The sequence below is a fragment of the Heterodontus francisci genome, chromosome 2 (assembly GCF_036365525.1).
Source record: "Heterodontus francisci isolate sHetFra1 chromosome 2, sHetFra1.hap1, whole genome shotgun sequence".
NCBI classification, from domain to species: Eukaryota; Metazoa; Chordata; class Chondrichthyes; order Heterodontiformes; family Heterodontidae; genus Heterodontus; species Heterodontus francisci.
The window spans coordinates 202325959-202343114 of NC_090372.1; the positions used below are offsets into that span (position 1 = coordinate 202325959).

A 17156-nucleotide genomic window follows, 5' to 3' on the forward strand; every position below is an offset into this window, starting at 1 on the left:
ATTCCCTCTCTCCCCCCTGCAAATCAGGTAATCCATACAGAAAAAAAAAAAGTGTTTCTGGTGCTGAACCTCTCCTGTTTAAAATCTAAAATTCTGTATTCCAGATAAGTTTCAAAACTTATGTTTTTTCAGAAAAAAAAAGGATATTTGAGCCAAATTTCTCCTTTTTTTTTTTAAATGCCCTCCTGTCAGCTTGGGTCCTGAGGTAGCAAGTGAGTACCAGGGGTTGAGTTCATACTGCAATAACATGCCCTTCAATGGCATATTAGAGCCAAGTTACTTGTCTGCGACAAACATTGTAATCTTCACTTGAGGTAGGTAGGTCCAGAGTGCTCTAGGGTGCTGTTGTTGAATGACTGGTTCGTTGAAGAGACCTGCAAAAGGCAGCAAGATAGGGGGGCAATTGGTGCCAGGAGATTGTTAGCACCAGTAATACAGGGTAGAGTGAGTGATCCAGCTTGCACAAATAGCAGGATGTTGACCAATACTCGATGCTAGTAAGCTGGTTCAGTTTAGCTAGTTAAAATCCTTACAGTACCCCAACGCACAATTAGGGCTCCTTCGCCTCTTGCTAACAGGTTTTCTGAGGTTTTGATGGGGGGGAAAATGTGCAATGCATTTTTTTTTATTCACTTCATGGGATAGGGGTGTCACTGGCAAGGCCAGCATTTGTGCCCATCTCCAACTGCCCTCAAGAAGGTAGTGGTGAGGCACCTTGTTGAACCGCTGCAGTCCATCTGGTGCAGGTACACTCACAGTGCTCTTCGGAAGGGAGTTCCAGGATTTTGATCCAGTGACAATGAAGGAACGGGGATATATTTCCAAGCCAGGATGTGTGGCTTGGAGGGGAAGTTGTAGATGGTGTTCCCACATGTCTGCTGCCCTTGTCCTTCTAGGTGGAAGAGATTGCATGCTTGGAAGGTGCTGTCGAAGGAGGCATGGTGAGTTACAGCAATGTGTCTCGTATATGGTTCACACTGCTGCCACTGTGCATCAATGATGGAGGGAGTGAATGTTTAAGGTGGTGGATGGGGCTGCTTTGTCGACACCTGGATGGTGTCGAGCTTCATGAGTGTTGTCGGAGCTGCACCCATCCAGGCAAGTGGAGAGTATTCCATCACACTCCTGACTTGAGCCTTGAAGATGGCGGACAGGCTTTGGGGAGTCAGGAGGTGGGTTACTTGCCGCAAGATTCCCAGCCTCTGACCCGCTCTTGTAGCTACGGCATTAATATGGCTACTCCAGTTTCTGGTCAATGGTAACCCCCCCACCCCACCCCAGGATGTTGATAGTGGGGGATTCAGAGGTAGTAACATTGTTAAATGTCATGGGAGATGGTTAGATTCTCTTTTGGAGGAGATGGTCATTGTCTGGCATTTGGGTGATGTGAATGTTACTTGCCACTTATCAACCCAAGCCTGAATATCAAGGAAACAAAAGATTCAAGCATTGCGGCTGGTTTCAATGCATGTTAGATATCAGCTAACCAAAATAAAATGCCTTTTTAAAAAAAAAAGAAACTCACCTTCAGCAGCAATAAGTTAAAGTAGTGCAAATCATCTCAAGATGGAAAAAAATGGAATATTAATTCCACAAACATTGAGAATTTTTCACAAGCAGAATAAAGTGTATTTCACAGTCCCTAAAGTAATTATTTCATTAATGCATAGATTTAAATCAGATTAATTGAATTTAACATTTCTGACTTACCTTTACTCGTGCAAAGGATGGCTGTCTCTTCAGAAGAGTGGTTACCATCTTAAATCACTGAATAGTTAAATTAACTTAACCCTAAATTAATGTTCTGCAGCACTGAGTCACACAGCAATGGCAAGTTTTCAACTCTCCAGTTGAAGAAAAAAAAATTTTGCACAAAAAAGGAATGTGTTTTTTTCCCTCACTGGTCAGCAAACATTACACCAGCAGAGGGCAGACTGATTGCCTGCTCCACGACTGCTGCAAATGCCGCTCCATCACTGAACAGTTGTGGGGGAAGTCTGTTAACAGTATCCCAGAAACCCCCTCACTGAGAATACAACAGATTTGCTCAGCATCTCCCCACAATACAGATCAGAATTCAATGTGATGGAACATAGAATGTATAGCAGGGAAGCAGGCCATTTGCCACAACAGGTCTGTGTTGGTATGTTCCACACGATCCTCCTCCCACCCTAATTTCATTAGACCCCATCAGCATATCCTTCCATTCCTTTTGCCCTTGAATTGAAAGCCCAGACCACAAGAGATCACAATATACTACCATCTTGTATCTGAATCTTCACTGATGCAGCTTCGATATTATTCTGAATTAAAACACAATGAAGCAAAACACATGTAGTCTGGGCAAAGCAGAATAGCTCAAGTAGTAAAGGCAATGCAAGGTTTTAAACTTAATCAAGATAAACTTTGAAAGGGCAAGAGTCAAATGACCTCAGTAAATTGGGCTAATAGGTAAACCTACAGACAAAATGGTAAGTAGTCAAGGAAATATTTGGCACAACAAAACCAGTACATACCCCGAAATGGAAAAAGAACCGTCTCCTGCTCTCTTTGCCCTATTCCCACTAAACTGCTGACCACCCAACTGACCCTCCTGATCCCCACGTTAGCTAATATTGTTAAAGGTTCGGTCTCTTCAGGTGTTGTCCCTCTCTCCTTTAAATCTGCCATCACCCCCCTCCTCAAAAAAAAAAATTTTGACCCCACCATCCTTGCAAACTACAGTCCCATCTCCAACCTCCCTTTCCTCTCTGTTGTCACCTCTCAAATCCGTTCCCATCTTTCCCAGGAATAAATAAAACTCCAAGTTTAAAGCTTTCCAATCAAGTTTTCGCCCCTGCCACAGTATGAAATAGCTCTCAAAGTCACAAATGACAGACTATGCGAGTGGGACAAAGGTCAACTTTCGCTCCCCGTCCTCCTTGACCTGTCTGCAGTCTTTGACATGGTTGACCACACCATCCTCCTCCAATGCCTCTCCACTGTCGTCCTGCTGGGTGGGACTGCTCTCACCTGGTTCCATTCTTATCTAACCGTAACCAGAGAATCACTTGCAATGTCTTCTCTTCCTGCTCCCACACCGTTACCTCTGGTGTCCCCCAAGGATCTCTCCTTGGTCCCCTCCTATTTCTCATCTACAGGCTGCCCCTTGGTGACATTGTTCGAAAGCAGAGCATTAGTTTTCATACGTTCGCTGACAACACCCAGCTCGATTTCACCACCACCTCTCTCAACCCCTCCACTGCTGTTAAATTATCAGCCTCCTTATCCAACATCCAGTACTGGATGTGCAGAAATTTCCTCCAATTAAATAATAGGAAGACTGAAGCCACGCTTTCGGTCCCTAGCTACCAACTCTATCCCTCTCCCTGAGGACATTGAGATTAAACCAGTACGTTTGCAATCTCAGGTATCATATTTGACTGAGAAGAGCTTCTGACCACATATTTGTGCCATCACGAAGACTGCCCATTTACAGCTCTGTAACATCACCTGACTTTGCCCCCGTCTCAGATCATCTGCTGCTCATTTATGCCTTAGTCACCTCTAGACTTGACTGTTCCAATGCACTCCTGGCTGGTCTACCACATTCTACTCTCAATAAAATTGAGGTCATTCAAAACTCTGCTGCTCATGTCTTAACTCATGCCCTTATAAAAGTGCTTCCATTTTTTGCTAAATTATTTTGAGGAATTCGGTTTTAAAACTGAAAAGGATTCCATAGATGCTGGACTTGGTGGGTTTTTTTTTTTTTAAAAACATGAGGTCATTGGAAGATCTTTTGGACTTGGTTTGTAAACAACCCTTACTGGAAGTCACCTGTCTTCAGATAAGTACCCAGCAGGGGCTTTTTGACCTGAGGTGGGGTCGAGAGGCTTGACTCTTGGGATATTGTTTTTGGTTTTGCTATGGACAGTGAGTTGGGGTGTGGACAGTGTTTTGAAAAAAGTTTAAAAATCAACCTGCCAAGGACGAATACCCCCGCTCAGCCTTTTCCATCGTTTTGAGAAGCTCTTAGAAGTGAGTGTAAGAAATAGAGAAATTGATGCTGCATTCCTCCTGAAAGGCCTGCCAGAAATCCCTGATACCACATTTCACCCAGAAAACCTCCCAAACTATCTTCAACGTCGCCTGAAAACAACTGTTCTAGAAAGATCCCAGTCACAGCCATCTACGTGTATTTGGGACGCCAGAATAAAAGGGGCAACTGACATCTTTCCACATCTCTTTTTTCTTCAAGAATTAGCAAGTATTAAGCCAAAGTATTCTTTTATTTTTGCAGAGCTCTTCAGAGAAAATCTCTTTTCTTCAATTAACCAGTGTGTGAAGGGCTAAGGTAAAAAGGGAACTTTCATATTTCAATCTGTGTGTTAATGCTTCACTTTGTTACTGGATAAGTCTTGTTTTATAATAAACTGATAATTTTGTTGTTTATTCAAGAAACCTGGTTGGGGTATTTTATTCTGGGATGAAAATAGAGTCTATGATTGACCTCATCGGTAATCGGGTAAACATTTAAATAGATGTTGGGAACTGTGGAGAAGTGGAACGAGAAAAGACAGTGCATTCCTCACAACTCGGTCGTAACAGGGCCAATCACCCCTGTGCTCACTGACCTACACAGTCAAGCAACATCTTGATTTCAAAATTCTCATCCTTATTTACAAATCCCTCCCTATCCCTGTAATCTCCTCCATTCCCACAACCCTGCAAGACATCTGTGCTCATCTAATTCTGGCCTATTGAGCAACCCCAAATTTAAATTGCTCCATCATTGCCAGCCGTGCCTACAGTTACCTAGGCCCCAAGCTCTGGAATTCCCTCCCTACACCTCTTCAACTATCTACCTTGCTTTTCTTCTTTAGGACATGCCTTAAAACCTACCTCTTTGACTAAGCTTTTGGACATCTGACTCAGTATCATATTGTTTTAGAACACTATTGTGAAGAACCTTGGGACGTTTTATTACATTAAAAGGAGTTATAAGTTGCCTCGCTAAGTAACAATGGTCAACAAATTTTTAAAAAGATATGAAGCCAAAAGAAAAAATGTTTACATAAGTGCAAGGCAAAGGGTAAATCCAGCATATAGGGGACCATAAAAAAGTGGCAGAAGTTATAAAGCAAGTGATGAGGCGCAAAAAGGAAATATGGGAAGAAAACACAAAAACTTACAAGGGATATCAAAGCTACAAGCAAGAAGTTTTTATAAATATATTGAGAAAAAGAAATTGGTAATGAAGAATACTATAATAAAGAAGAAAACCCATGCTTGTTAAAATTAATATTTTGTATCAGTTTTCATGGTGGAGGAAGAAAACAGCAGCAGAACAAGGAAACAAAGTGAAGTCAATGGGAGGAACTTACAGGTTTTAATACAATATTTTTTTGAAAAAGTGGTACTGGAAAAAATAATGAGACCCAAGACAGACAAGTATCTAGGACATGATGGTTTTCACCCTGAGTATATTCAAAGAAACAGGTAAGGGAATTGCAGATGTTTTACTCATTTTCCAAAGCCTCTCACATTAAGGAATTGTGCCTTTGGATTGGAAAATTATAAATTCCATTAATTAAAAAAAAGTCAGGAGTAGGGAAAGAGAAACTACAGATTGGTTAAAGGAAACAGATGCATTTAAGGGGAAGCTAGATAAGCACGAGGGAAAAAGGAATAGAAGGATATGTAGACAAGTTGGCAGAGGCTAATGAAGCATAAACACGAGCGCAGACCTGTTGGGCCAAATGGCCCGTTTCGATGCTGTAAATTCTATGCAGTGTAACTGGGATTAGAATAGATAGCTGATGGGGAGCAGGCAAAGGCACAATGGGCAAGGTGGCTGTTGCAGAATTCCTATGATGCTAATTCCGCATTGAAATAATTTTTTCTTTATACATCATAAAAGGTTTTACCTTTTGTCCTTACTTAAAATGCTGTGCAGTCTGTAGCAATGCTATTTCACCATCAGTTTTTACTTCACTGACTCCAAATGGTACAAGTAATTTTTTTTATATACATTTGTTCTTGGGATGTGAACATCACTGGCAAGGCCAGCATTTCTTGCCCATCCTTAATGGCCTTTGAGCAGATGCTTAACCATCTACAACTGAGTAGCTTGCAAGGCTATTTCAGAGGGCAGTTAAGAGTCAACCATATTGCTGTCAGTCTGGAGTCACATGTAGGCCAGACAGGGCAAGGATGGCAGATCTCCTTCCCTGAAGGACATTACTGGATTGTCGTAAAAACCCACCTGGTTCACTAGTATCATGATCATGATTAGTGAGACGAACATTTTTATTCCAGATTTAATTAATTGAATTTAAATTCTACGGTTGTGGGATTTGAACTCATGTCTACAGAGCATTAGTCCAAGCCTCTGGATTACTAGTCCAGTAATATTCCATTACACTACCAACCAGTAGCAAATCTTTATTGAAATCATAATTACACAAAAACTTTGAATACCTAGTTAAATACATCAGGGTATTAAATTATTCAGTGACTGAAGGGGTCATTATTGTTCATTTCTTGTAAGGAAATAAAAAATGATACTGAAATGTATACATAGCAGCAGAGGACAAGGACATTTATTCCACATTAAGATACCCTTGAAGTTCAACATGCAGTTTATTCAAGCAGTTGAAAAAAATTACTGCTTTTTACAATTTTGATCAACAGCACAAGTTATTCCTTTGAAGACTCCTCTTTTAGTTTATCCATTCTTTGGGAAATGGGCTTCACTGGCAAGGCTACCATTTATTGTTCATCACAAGTTGCCCTTGAGAAGGTGGTGATCGGCCTTGTACTTGAACCACTGCAGTCCATTTGGTGAATGTACTCCCACAATGCTTTTAGTTAGGAAATTCCAGGATTTTGACCTAGTGAGAATGGAGGAACAGCGAAATATGTCCAAGTCTAAATGATGTGCCTCTTGGAGGTGATGGTTTTCCCATGCACTTGTTGTCCTTGTCCTTTAGATGGTGGAAGTTCCGTGTTTGGGAAGTCTGACAACTTGTTGCGGCACATTTTGCAAATAGTAGGCACTGCAGCCACCATATTCAGGTGGTGAAACAAGGGGATCTTTAAACTGTGTGATAGGGTGATCATCACTCAGACTGCTTTCTCCTGGATGGTGTCAAACTTCAAGTATTGTTGCAGCTACACCAATTCAGGCAAGTGAGGAGTATTCCATCCCACTCCTAACTTATGCTTTGTAGGTGGAGGAGAAGCTTTGGGGAGTCAAGAGATGAGCAAGGCCCATCCACTCTGCATTTCATTGCTTCAAATGTCTTTTAGGCTCATGTGCTAGACTCCACCAACATTGAGATAGAGGACGGTCATTGAAGACTCACCGCACCCCCCCCCCCACCCCCACCCCCACCATGAATAGTTGCTTTATTGTACACCTTGACTGGATATGGCAGGACTACAGCATTTTAACCATGGTTGTGGGATCGCTAGGCTGTCTATACCATGCATGTAGTCTTGTGTTGGCATTTCATTTTTAGGTACACCTGGTGCTGCTCCTGGCATGCTCTTCTACACTTCTCATTGAACCAAAGTTGGTCGTCTGGCTTAATGGTGGTAGTGACGTGAGGAATATGCCAGGCCATGAGGTTACAGATTGTGGTGGAATACAATTCTTCCACTGGTGATGGCCCACAGCACCTCTTAGACGCCAAGTCTTGAAGCTGCTAGATCTAGTTTTAATAGCAGATTGTCCAATTCTGTATCAAATATATTTATTAACAGCCATCAGCAGCATTCAAAATGTTGCATTTTCACTCTCTTTCCATCCACTGATGATTATTAAAATGATGGAGACCATTTGGCTCATCATGCCTACCAGAACATCATTTGACCAACACAATAGTTATATTACTGTCCCAATCTCTCCCCGTAGCTATAGAATCATAAGAGCACAGGAAACGGTCATTCGGCCCATCATGTCCAAGCTGGCTCTCTGCCAGAGTAACTCACCTAGACCCACTCCCCTGCCTTTTCCCCATAGCCCTACAATTTTTCTCTCTTCAGATATTTATCCAGTTCTCTTTTGAAGGCCTCAATTGAATCTGCCTCCACCACACTCTCAAGCATCTCACCCCCAATCACTCACCGCATAAAAGGTTTTCCTAATGTGACTGTAGCTTCTTTTCCCCAATCACCTTAAATTGGCATCCTTTGGTTCAGTATCCTTCGGCCAATGGGAATAGTTCCTGCTTATCTACTCTGTCCAGACCCCTCGTGATTTTGAACACCTCTATCAAATTCCCTCTTACATCTTCTCTTCTCCAAGAAGAGACCCAGCTTCTCCAACCTATCCACATAAGTGAAGTTCCTCATCCCTGAAATCATTCTCATGAATCTTTTCTGCATCCTCTCTGATGCCTCAACATCCTTCCAAAAGTATGGTGCCCAGAACTGAACACAATACTCCAGTTGAGGCCGAACCAGTGTTTTATACAATTTTATCATACCTTCCTTGTTCTTGTACACTATGCCCGCATTTATAAAGCCCAAGATCCCATTTGGTTTATTAATCGCTTTCTCAATCTGCCCTGCAACCTTCAAATGAATTGTGCACGTATACCCCCAGATCCCCCTGCTCCTGCACCCCTTTATAATTATACCCTTTGCCTCTCCTGTTCTTCCTACCAAAATGCAACACCTCTCACTTTTCTGCATTAAAGTTCATCTGCTACTTGTCCACCCATTCCACCAGCCTGTCTACATCCTCTAAGTTTATCACTATCCTCCTCATAGTTCACAATACTTCCAAGTTTATATTTTTCTCCCTTTCAAATATTTATCCAATTATCCCATAATAGTTGCAATACCCAAGATAAAATTACAAGAAATTTGAACTACGAGCTATCAAAAAGAAATTAATATCCATTATAAAGATATATGTTTCCATCTGGTTTTGCACTTACAATGCTGCATCTTGCTCTTCAGAATAGATTCAGCCTTTCTGCCCCAAGAACTAGAAGGTAGCACAGTGAATAAGCATCAATGCAAGATACATCAAATTTGGGGTTAAGTTTAAAGCCTCAGCCTTCGGAATTCCTGATTTCTTTACACTGTTCTCTCGACAAAAAGTTCAAAAGGAAGAAGGACACCTGTGTAAACTACTGCCCGGATCACTTCTATGTCGAGGCTGGTCTGATCACTTAAAAAGCAAAATGCTGCAGATGCTGGAAATGTGAAATAAAATCCCAACATGCTGAAAATACTCAGCAGGTCAAGCATCATCTATGGAGAGAGAAACATAAGGTTAATGTTTCAGGACAAAGTCCTTTTCCTAGTTCTTACTGAGATCAATGACCATAGATCACCCACATGCCATCAAAACTACAGACAGTGTGCTCTCTGCAATATGCACTGAAAGACAAATTTACTCCCAGAATAAAAAGTATTCACAAAATACAGCAGCTTTCAGAAATGAAATCACTGCTGAAAGAATACTCTTCTAAACAAAACAGTGAATATAGAAAATATATTTGAAAAAAGATAGACTTCTCTACTTCTTAGTTGTACACTAAAAATGATATATTGTAGCAGCTACAGGGGATTGCAGCTTTAAATACAAGAGATTCGTATTCAGGGGTAAATGGGAATGTGGAATTCAAGACACAAACAGATCAGCCATGATCTTACTCAACGGCAGAGCAGGCTGGAGGGGCCGAATGACCTACTTCTGCTCCTAATTCGTTTGTTCATTAATTCACTTGCAGTTGTATGTCCACAACACTTCCTTAAGTGGTTTTTCAAATGAAGTGCCAGATTTGATTACCTGTACACAGCAAAACTAAAAATATATAAATATATATATAGATATTTTTCACTAAAGACATAAAAGGAAATTATGAGTTACAAGTTATTTATCTTCCTTCAAGTGACATATGCGTTGTCTTCATCAGATCTCAATCATTGATGTTTATATCAGGAGACTATTCCAACAAATTGTTATTTTAAAGAGTATATAGCTTATCCCACGAATTCAAAAAGTCACACAAATTCAGTTACTCGATAACTAAAATATTTTGGCACAATAAATTACATTGAATTAATAGGAGTAGACCATAACAGTTCAGTTTGCAAATAAAAGCTGCAAATACCATCCTGTCCCAACTGCTGAAAATGTCAAAACAAGTTAATGAGGACTTTGGAGATAGCTTGTGGAAATTAATGCAACAATGCAGGGTAGCAGAGATTTTAAAAAAAGCAGCTTTGATATAAATAAATGTAAATTTTATAATATTAGTCATAAATATCAATTTTGAATATCAAATCATGCTAGGTATAATACAAACCTTAAATATAATAAATTTCAAATAATTAACATAAAACTTTAATAAGCAAAAACAAATAAAAAGTGCATTTATATAGAGCCTTTCATGACCACAGAACATCCCAAAGAACTTTACAGCCAAAGAAGTACTTCTAAAGTGCATTTACTGTTATGTAGGAAACACAGCAGCCAATTTGCTGTTTGTGGGAGCTTGCTGTGCACAGTAATAATGACCAGATAATGTTGTTGTGATGTTGAATGAGGGATAAACTATAACTGGGACACTAAGGATAACTCCCCTGTTCTCCTTCAAAATTGTGCCATGGATCTTTGATATCCACCCAAGAGAGCAGACAGGGCCTCAATGTAGCATCTGGTCCGAAAGACATCACCCTGACAGTGCAGCACTGGACTGGAGTGGAGTGTCAGCCTTGACCTCAAAAAAAGTTGCTATTAATAATGCTGGGTATAATATAAACATTAAATGAAATAAAGGTCTCGTAGTTTTACAAAAAACAAACTTTAAAATAAGGCATAGAATAAAGGACATCAAAAATAAGATATAAATGTATGAATATTGCAATATTTAAAAATCACAAATAGAATCAGCTGGAGTTGCTTTAAATTTGCTGCAGGATTTTGGAGGATAAAGCAGATACACACACACTTGTACTGCAAAGTATTGCAGCTGTTCCTGCTCTGCACAGCAGTAAGCAGCTCCCCTCCCCGCCCCCAACAGCTGGCGGCGGCCGTAACCAGGGCAACTGCTGTGATTGACAGTCAGTCAGTCAGCTGGAGGAGTGGAGCGAGAGTGGGAGGGCCTTCGCGCGCGCAATGCGTTAGAAATATACACAAGACTGACTCACCCCGTCCCACAATCAATGACACAAGGAGGTAAATGGCCGGCCATGCTGTCAGGTTTGTTGAATCAACAGGAAAACTTTTTACGAGTGGCAAACAGTGCTGTACAAAGCTCGCCTTTAAATCATAGGGGCCGCCACCGGTACCAACCGTCGCGTCTCTGCAGTAACCATGCGCCGAGCACTTCCGGGGTCACGGCCGCCAGAAGGCGCTGCCTACCCGGATCTTGCGCCTCCCACCTGCAGTTCAGGCAACTGCTGAGTGGGGTCCATTTGTCACTCCCAAAACTTGGATCAACAAAAGAGGGGAAAGCTTTAAGGGACAGTACAGATATATATGCAACTGCTTGACACTAAGGAGGTGTGAATCTTTGGAATGGATTCGCTAGAAACCAGCCAAGCTGATAATGATAACATAGGAAGACAGGAACAGGAGTAGGCCATTCAGCCCCTCGAGTCTGTACTTCTTTGGCTGTAAAGTTCTTTGGGATGTTCTGTGGTCATGAAAGGCTCTATATAAATGCACTTTTTATTTGTTTTTCCTTTTGGCCCTTCCCAACCCGCTCCCGCCTCCACTGCCATTTTATGCATGGCGGTGGCAGCGAAAACCGGCGCGGTCCAAGCCAATCAAGGCCCTTGCCACTTAAGGGCCTCTGCCCGCCACCACAAGGATTTTCACCTTGGCCAGTTGGGCAGCCCAGGCCTGAGAAAAGCCACCTAGCAAATGCAGGCGGCACACTGATGGCCTGGGTGGCGGCGGCCCTCCTGGTCAGAGACCCTGTGCCCAATGGAGGGCTGCCCCGACGCCCAAGCACCATTCGCCCCCACCCCCCGGTCCCCCTCCGGTCCCGTCCCTGTCCCCCGTCCTGTTCTCCCCCCACCCCCCCCACCCCAGTCCCCCCTCCCATCCCGTTTCCTCCCCCCCCCCCGTTTCCCTGTCCCGTCTCGTTCCCCCCATTCCCCATACCGTTTCCCCCCCCAGTTTCCCCGTCCCGTTCCCCCCCCCGTGTCCCCGTTCCCCCCCCCGTTTCCCCGTCCCGTTCCCCCCCCGTTTCCCCGTCCCATTCCCCCCCCCGTTTCCCCGTCCCGTTCCCCCCCCCCGTTTCCCCGTCCCGTTCCCCCCCCCGTTTCCCCGTCCCGTTCCCCCCCCGTTTCCCCGTCCCGTTTCCCCCCCGTTTCCCCGTCCCATTCCCCCCTCCCATTCCCCCCCCCGTTTCCCCGTCCCATTCCCCCCCCCCATTTCCCCGTCCCGTTCCCCCCCCCATTTCCCGTTCCCCCCCCCCATTTCCCCGTCCCGTTCCCCCCCCCCCATTTCCCCATCCCGTTCCCCCCCCCATTTCCCCGTCCCGTTCCCCCCCCCATTTCCCCGTCCCGTTCCCCCCCCATTTCCCCATCCCGTTCCCCCCCCCATTTCCCCGTTTCCCCCCCCCCCATTTCCCCGTCCCGTTCCCACCCCACCATTTCCCCATCCCGTTCCCCCCCCCCCATTTCCCCGTCCCGTTCCCCCCCCCGCCGGTATTCAGTGCAAATCACCTAATGACTGGCTTCCTGAACCTAACTTCAGTGCATTGTTGGGAGAAAATGTAGAACAGAAGACATTCCACCCAGAAAGCAAAATATGAAGTCAGAATTGGCAGAGTAAGGAATAGGAGGAGGCCATTAACCCCTTCAAGCTTCTTCTGCCATTCAATTAAATCATGGCTGATCAGTATCTTCACTCCATCTACCTACCATTGTTACATATCCCTCAATACCCTTGCCGAACAAAAATTAATCAATTTTAGTTTTGAAATTTTCAGTTGTTTCATGACCATGTTTCAATGGCTTTTTTGAAAAAAAAGACTTGCATTTATATAGCACTTTTCACAATCACCAGACTTCTCAAAGCACTTTGCAGCGAATGAAGTACTTTTGACGAGTAATCACTGTTGTAATGTGGGAAACAAGGCAGCCAATTTGTGCACAGAAAACTCCCACAAACAGCAATGTGATAGTTACCTGATAATTGTTTTTTGTGATGCTAATTGAGTGATAAATATTAGTCGATACCAGGGAGAATTCCCTTGCCCTTTTTTGAAATAGCACTGTGGGATCTTTTACATCCACCTGAGAAGGCAGACAAGGTCTTGGTTTAACATCTCCTTTGAAAGACAGCACCTCTGACAATGTAGCATTCCAGTACTGTGCAGTGTCAGCTTTGATTTTTGTGCTCAAATACTGGAGTGGGAATGAAATTTGGAACTTTGTAATTCAAAGATAAGAATGCTACCCAATGAGCCACAGTGGGGAGAAAGAATTCCAAATTTTCACTACCCTTTGAATGAGGAAGGCCTTCCTGATTTCACCCTTGAATGACCTCACTCTAATTTTAAAGTTAGGCCCATTGGTCTGGACTGCCCCCGCCTGAAGAAATAGTTTCTCTCCATCTAACTTTTAGTCATCTTAAACACCTCAATTAAATCACCTCTTAATCCTTTATACTCATGGTCTGTGAACAGAGGCCAACTTATCTGCTATAATTGGTGCATGAATTGGTAAGACCAGAAAAAAATGAAGTTCACCTCAAAAAAAGAATGGTCTGCAGCTTCACTTGTAGAAAAGTTAATGCTTAATATATCTTTCGACAGTGTTGCTCATTAAGTGCTGTGTAATTTCAGTAGCAATTTCCATCAATTAAAGATCTGTTCTTCTGAAAAACAATGAGCTTGGCACAGCTGAAAAGCTGATTTTTGCGTTATGTCCTTGTTAAAGTGGTTAATGATGAACTTGTGTACTGCTCTGTAACTGGACAGCATGTTGTGCCAAGTCATACCTAACATCAGAGGTCTGGAAATCTTGATCTGGAGCCATTATTTGAAGCATGCTAATGGGCAGAATTTGGGATACAACTGCTTCCACCATGATATTGCCCTGTTTCTTCTGCCTAGTCATTTGCCAGTTGGGGTAGCAGCACCTGACAGCTTGCATAAGTTTTAATGAGGACACTTACAGATGCCCTCAACTTTTGTTCGGAAAAATAAATCGATTCACCACTATGGAAAATCTGTTTCCATTTCCCCATGGTGGGGGTTACTATCATGCACGATGCCTCGTCAGTAAACCAGCTGCTTCTCAATTGGCATTGAGATATTTGCCTCAAAAGTTGCACACTCCAGAGCTGGATTTAACAAACGTTCCAGCATCTAGAACCAGTTTAGTGATGCCTTAGCAGATTGATGAGGGATAAGGGATCATTGTTGCAGGTGTGTTGTGATTGAGGTCTAATGTTTCATTAATGAAATGTCATTCTCAGTAAGAGTCATGTTTCAAAATCGCAAGTTACTGTGATTTTAGTTGGAGAATCAGCAAATTATAATAAATTTTCAATAAAGGCAGAAAATCCAATGATACACATATAGCTGCATATCAGCCACAGTGGATCTACAGATTTGGTATTACAGTCTTGATCAGGATGACCAATTGTCGTCTTACAACATACAAACATATGAATTAGGAGCAGGAGTAGGCCAATCAACCCCTCGAGCCTGCTCGGCCATTTGATAAGATCATTGCTGATCTGAATGTAGCCTCAACTTCACTTTCATGTCTGCCCCCCATAACGCTTGACTCCCTTGTCTATCAAGAATTCATCTGACTGTACAGGACCCCTAAATATCAATCTAAAAATAAACAAGTCATTAAAGAAGAAATTTATTGGTAAATAATCACTGCTTTTGAGATTGGCTAGCCTCAGGGCAGCTGATGAAGGTGAACTTACCCTGTGGATGTGGCATTGCATTATGTCAGAGATGTTTTTTTTTAATTCATTCTTTAGAATGTAGGCATTGCTAGCAAGGCCAGCATTTATTGTCCATTCCTAGTTGCCTTGAGAAAGTGGTTCTGAACCTTCTTCTTGAACTGCTGTCTTCTATGTGGTGAAGGCATTCCTGCAATGCTGTTAGATAGGGAGTCCCAGGATTTCGACCCAATGAAGGAACAGTGATACATTGCCAATTGGAAGGTGTGTGACTTGGAGGTGATGGTGTCCCCATGCACCTTGCTGCCCTTGTCATTGTATGTGGTAAAGGAGAGGGGAGTTTTCTAGAGAGACGAATAGGGACAAGCTGAGAGATTGCTATTCCTCCCCTTATTTAGACTTTTTTTTATATAATCCAAATAAGTTGAGATTTAAAAGCAAAAATGCCTCTCAGGCAAACTGATATGAGGGAGAGGGTGAAGGGTTGAGGATAAGGGATGTTGTGGGACCACCTTAAGAAGGGACCATCTTAAGAAGCTGTAGATGAAGGTCACCGGAGAAAGTGATTTTGTGTCACACATGACCAGGGAGTTGTAGGTATAGCCCAATAGAGCGAGAAGTGTGTAGATGTGTTTGTGCAGTAGCTGTCTATATATATGTATCTATATATGTGTGTGTTCTAGTTAAGTTATAATAAACACACATGTATTCTTCGTGTTACAACCAGGTGAGAAAGGTGTCTAGGGGTCCCTTTTAGCCTTCACCTGGTCTTATTGTAATAAATAAAGTGGAGAGGTTTGAGGCAATATCAGACGAGTTTCTTGTCACTGTGCTTCGAGCTCACTGTAGTCCTTTTGTAGGTAGTTCTTGCTTGTAAGTAATTCTTGCTTTTCGTTGGGGCCCAGTATTCTTCTTAAACCTTGTTCACTGTAGGAAACTTTTCTCTCCTGGGGTTCATATGTCTTCAATGGTTTCTGAAGCTGGTGAGAGCAAGATGAAAGCAGATAGGAGAGAGGTCTTTTCGGTCTAGGAGCAGACAGCTTTCTGAGTTCTAAAACTCTGTGGCAAGTTCAAATTCAGAAAACCCCAAAAGCCAGTTAGTCATGTGACTAAATGGGTCTGACCACGTCTTCTGTGTATTGGGGAAGCAGGGACAGGTTCCTTTGTTCCAACACTATCTGCGAGTATGCAAAAAAGGTCCTTCTGATGAGGGGCCTGACAATTCCTTGTGATAGGCCCTCTTTTGTTCCTACCAACAATTTTACATTTTAATATTCATGTGGCGAAATATGTGTCTCATTCTTGGCAGGTGGGGGCCTGCATGACACCTCCACACCCAGGGGAATGAAATGTGATTTGAAAAAAAAGGCGCATTTCATTAAAAGGTTTGAGAGAAATATAAAATATAGAAAGAAAAACCATGCATTTCTCTCATTTATTTCCATGCATTCATCAATCCTAAAGCCTATTGGAATTGTCTTTTGTGGGAGCCAGTGCTGCTTTAATTTCCCCTTTTTTGGCATCCCAGTAGCCATGTGGTTCTTTGGGGAAGCTTTTCTTCAGTTTGCCCATTGCCATGACTGCCTAGTGTTTTGTTCCTGTTGAGGTAATTTTTTTCCCAGTCTATCCTGAATTCCCTTTCAATGTTTGGCTGAGTCATGCAAAAACTTTTGTCTTCAGGAGATGGCTGGTTCCCTTTTCCTCTGACTATGGGGACGGATTCTTTGTTAATCTCCCCTTTGTTCTCTGGGACATTCCCGCCTTCAGGTATGTGTGCAGACTTGACTGCACTCTCCTGTGGCACTTTGACAAGGTGAGGCATCACCCTCACGGTTTCTGTGTCCCCTAGAGGTCTTCCTTTGTCTCTGCAGGTTCCTGTAAATGCTGTTAGTGACTCTGGTGGGGTGCTTCTAGAGTCTGCATTCACATAGGTAAGGTAAGCTTTTTATTTAAAAAGTTCAGTCCGTCGATAAGGTAAGCTTTTTATTTAAAAAGTTCAATCCGTCGGATTGCTAAGCGAACAAGTTTTGACTTTTTTTTTTTCGTTTGGTTTTTCAGTAGATTTGTTGGGAATCTAGAATAGTGGGAATGGAGGTAAAGGCAGTTGTATGTTCCTCCTGCAGAATGTGGGAGGTAGGGGTCACCAAGAGTGTCCCTGCTGACTGCATCTGCGGGAAGTGCACCCAACTCCAGCTCCTCGCAGACCGCGTTAGGGAACTGGAGCTGGAGCTGGATGAACTTCGGATCATTCGGGAGGCGGAGGGGATTATTG

General features: G+C 42.8%; 1 protein-coding gene across 1 annotated transcript in view; it reads right to left on the minus strand.

Annotated features, from left to right (window-relative positions):
• LOC137381013 (actin-related protein 3B-like) overlaps positions 1-11314 on the minus strand; it is a 64895-nt gene extending 53581 nt beyond the window's left edge. The window contains exon 1 of the mRNA XM_068053418.1: positions 11155-11314. Coding sequence (XP_067909519.1) covers positions 11155-11198 — 44 coding nt within the window. The 5' untranslated portion in view covers positions 11199-11314. The remainder of the gene's footprint in view (positions 1-11154) is intronic.
• Positions 11315-17156: the final 5842 nt, after the last annotated feature.